The following is a 4,093-nucleotide window of genomic DNA, read 5'->3' as shown; positions in this document are numbered from 1 at the left end:
ATCTTCTCCTCCAACTCCCGCAGCAACTTGGTTTCCTTCACGGTGCGCTCCATTTCCTCCATCATCTTGCGTTGCTCTAGCAACTGGCTGCGCAGCACAGCCTCGTTCGGGGAATGGCTGTGCTTGGAAGACTCTAAGCTCTTGATGACGCTCTTGGCCTTCTCGACGTTCTTCTTGTAGTTCTCCTCGCGCGCTGCGTCCTCGTACTCCTTGCGGGTCAGCTTTTCCTGAAGGGCCATTGCCTTCTGCCTCTGCACCTGCAGAGCGGCCTCACGCTCCTCGAGCTGTAGTGTCAACCGCTCCCTCTCCGCTTGCGCCTTTCGCAGCTCGTCCTTCAGCTGCGCGAGCTTTTGCCCGAGACCCGTGGCGTCGCTCTTGCTGTCGCCGTTGGATGACTGCGTCGCGCCGCTGATCTCTTCCAACTTGCCCTCCAGCTCCATTATCCTCTGATTCGCCTTGCGGTTCTGTTCTCGCAACGCGTTCAGACGCTCCTCCGAGTCGTCGAGCAACGCCTGCACGCTCGGCAGCTTCTCCTCGTTGCCCTTCTGCCGCGCCTTTAGCATCTTGTTCTCCAGCTGCAAGCACAGCAGCTTCTCCTTCACTTCTAATGGGATCATCTCCGTACCGGCGACGCTGTTGCTGTCGACGTTGCTGGGTTTCGCCATGTTCTCGGCGGCTTGCAGCTGAGCGCACTTGAGCTCCTCGTTCGTCTCCCTCAGCGCGTCTCTCTCAATGACCAATCGGTCCCTCTCGCGTTGTAGAGTGTTCATCCTCGCCTCCCTCTTTTTGTCGTCACACACCAGCCGGTCATACTTGCCGCTCATCTCGTCCAGCTTGTGCTGAGTCTCCGTGAGCTGCTGCTTGCAGGCTTCGAAGTGGTTCCGCAGCATCGTCGTGCGCTTCGTCTCCTCCTCGTAATCTAACTTGGCTTGCAGATACTCAAGGTTCTTATCCTCCAATATCTTCACCTGCCTCTTTAAGTCACCCATGTCCTCCATCTTCTTCTTGTACGACTCTATCGTGAGCTCATACTTGGCCACTTTGTCGACGGTCTCTCTCAAGGCGTCCACCTCATCCTTCAAATGATTGGCTTCATCAGCAGCCTTCTGCAGATCTTCTTGCCTGGACTGCAGTTCCAATACTTCCTTCTCTAGCAGTTCTACTTTCAATCTGTAATCATCCCTGGATGTCTCTACCTTAAATAGCTCGTCCTTGAGTGCCTCTGCCTGCTTGCGCAGACCAGAATACTTGAGGATAGAGCCAGACTCCTCTGGATTCTCAAATTCGTCCAGTCGTTCTTGTAGCTTCTTGTTCTCCACCATCAGCGCAGCTTTCTCCTCCTGCAACAGCGACAACTGCTGATCGAGTTCGTGGCACCGCTGCGCCAGCTGATCCTTCATATCCACCGCTGCCTGTAGCTCAGCATACAGTCTCTGCTGGATACCATCAGCCACATCCATAGTCTCAAAGTTCAGACTAGTGCCTAAGCTCAATCTAGGACCGTGGACACTGCTCTCCAACTCCTGAATGCTCTGCATTATTGCCTGCTGCACAGTCTCCTCCATACCCATTATCCTGGTAATATACTGCTGCTTTTGGTCGCAATTCACAGCGCAGCCTAGAATTAGCTGCAGCAAACGGCGTAGCTCATCAGTGTCGCAATGTTCACCAATCTTGGTTGCGTCTGGCTTGATGTAACCAGACAGCTGCTGATTCAAGCACTCCACATAATACTCCATCACAGCCTCCACGATCTTCTTCATGTTGCTTACCCTCAGACGCCAATTGGCAGCCACATCGGTCTTGATCTTAGCCTTCCACACTGCCGTGAACCATTCAGGCGCGATTTGGGCTAAGGCCTCCGCCAACGCAACCCCGTCGCTTATATCCTCTGCGGAGTTGTGCGGCGCTTGAAGGTCAAACGTGTCCAACCATTTGATTAGATTATTCAGCTGCTGCTGCTGCTGCTGTTGCTGTTGATCTCCCATGTTGCTCCTCCGAAGAGAAAGAAAGAGAGAGAGAGCTGTTCGACACGCGTTCGATTTTTCGCTTTGTCAATCCTCACAAGAAAAGGTATTCTTGTAAATGCAACTCGTATTCGCATACATAATTCAAAAAGTTCACTCGCCAAGTCAAACACGACACTGCAAGCTCAACGAAGAGGAGAATTCTCGTAGACCATCTGTCGGCAGTCTGCACGAGCTAACCAAAGACTCACCTACGCAGTTATCATCGCGCCCCGATACGCGTGGCGATAAAATATTATCAAAGCGGAAGTCGTGAGATTGCAGGTACCGCCTTGGACAGCAACTCCCGTACGAACTCCCGATAATCCACACCGTAGCACATATCAATCAACAAAGATATTGCTCGGGCTGGCCATTGCTCCGACGTTACGCGCTAAAGCGCATCGAATTCATCGCGTTCGCTTCACATACGCGTTGTACGAACATGTATGACGTTTAGGAGATGAAAACCCGACGTGAAATATTAATGTTACGCTCGCCTTTTTCTTCTTTTATTCCTTATTGAATCGCCAAAGGCGTGAATTACATCTGTTTTGTTCTAATTGCAGTAGATAAAGATTTGTTTAATCTATCGCTGAGTCATACTACTTAAAAATCAAAATGTCCATTCGCTATTAAATCGTACTACTTGAAAATAAAAAAAGTTTCTAAAGCCAATATCAGACTATAGATTAGAATTGAGATTGAATTGAAATTTAGCCAATCAGAGCAAAATACACTAAGCTCAAGTTTGGTGAACTTTGCTCTGATTGGGCAATTCAATCTCAATCTTAATCCGTAGTCTGATACGGGTTTAAGCCTGCATTGCTTGCTACCAATGGCTTGGTTTACATCGTGCACTTGATACGCGTACTAAATAGTAACTTTCTACTAGATAATCTTAATATCAATATATATAAACAACGGTATATTAAGCTAGTATAATACTCATCAAGCAAACGTATTGTATTGATTGAACACGTCGCCGTTGATATGCATTGTCAATATTAAGATTACCTAATAGAAAGTTACTATATAATACGCGTATCAAGTGCACGATGTACCAAGTCGATGACGTATATATATAGACCAAGCATTCCTATACTTCTGCTGTAACAGCGAGTGAAGTCGGAGGTTGGCAGTTTAAAACAGAGTGAGAAAGTTGATTTGCCCCTAGTGCTTTCTCATTCTATCGTATAGAAAGAATATGGCCACTGTCAAGCTGTTGTAACGTCCGGACTTATTTTGAAACATTAATAATATATTAATATAGATCGGAGGCCGACTTGTCTGATTTCAGACATCACTAGATATTTTATCCCTATGTTACTAGATGTAAGTATGTGAGCATATATATATTCGCGCACATTAAATATTATAATTAAAATTATAACGCTGAATACTGCGTGTCGTTAGAGAGTCTTAAAATCGATGGATCAACTGTAGACAAAAGAAACCGTAATCGCTCAATGCGATAAGGCGTCCCGCTAACATAAACAGGAGCATGAAAACTGAATCCAAACACCATTCAGGACCGACGCGGCGATATCGACGCGATGACATCATACCGATGGAATGAATTTCTTCCATCTCCATGACTCCATCAGCTAACCAGAAAACGACTCTCAGCGACAAAGCGACATATAAAAACGCGCGCATTTGTTGAGAAAGCGATTATTTTCTCATAATTATAGCATGTTTGACTGGCTCTGGGTTAACCCACTCTGGGTTATTCAGCCTACGTTTATTGGTCAAACAAATACTTATAAGCTTTATGATTAGCTAGTAAAGACTTATGACGTCATTAATCGCTCTCGGAGCGATTAACCCAGGGCCAGTCGAACACGCTATTAGTCTCTGGTAATTCTCGTGTACTTATTTAGAATATATTAGTCGTAAAATCCGACTGTGTTGCAATTACTTTTGCCTACACTTCATTTTTCGAACGTTGCGAAGTCGAAATTCGGAATCGCGGGCCGCATCATCCCGCGCAGCGCCGGAACATCCGAGACCGAGCCAGGAGAACGAGCTGATTTCTCGCCAGATTCATCAATCGTTTCGCCAGACTCCGGAGACCCAGGGTAAAC

At 47.1% G+C, this 4,093-nt stretch overlaps 1 protein-coding gene across 1 annotated transcript; it reads right to left on the bottom strand.

Annotated features, from left to right (window-relative positions):
* Positions 1–2: 2 nt before the first annotated feature.
* LOC116840362 (protein Hook homolog 3-like) lies at positions 3–2,601 on the bottom strand (the record flags this gene model as incomplete). Its single annotated transcript, XM_032806981.1, has 1 exon — positions 3–2,601. A coding segment is annotated over exon 1 (1,986 nt), but the record flags the coding sequence as incomplete, so codon positions are not given.
* Between the last annotated feature and the right edge of the window lie 1,492 nt (positions 2,602–4,093).

The sequence above is a fragment of the Odontomachus brunneus genome, unplaced genomic scaffold, assembly GCF_010583005.1.
Source record: "Odontomachus brunneus isolate Ranch 3 - 2012 unplaced genomic scaffold, Obru_v1 Obru_scaffold_009, whole genome shotgun sequence".
In the NCBI taxonomy this organism is placed as follows: domain Eukaryota; kingdom Metazoa; phylum Arthropoda; class Insecta; order Hymenoptera; family Formicidae; genus Odontomachus; species Odontomachus brunneus.
This window is presented reverse-complemented; position numbering and strand designations above follow the sequence as displayed.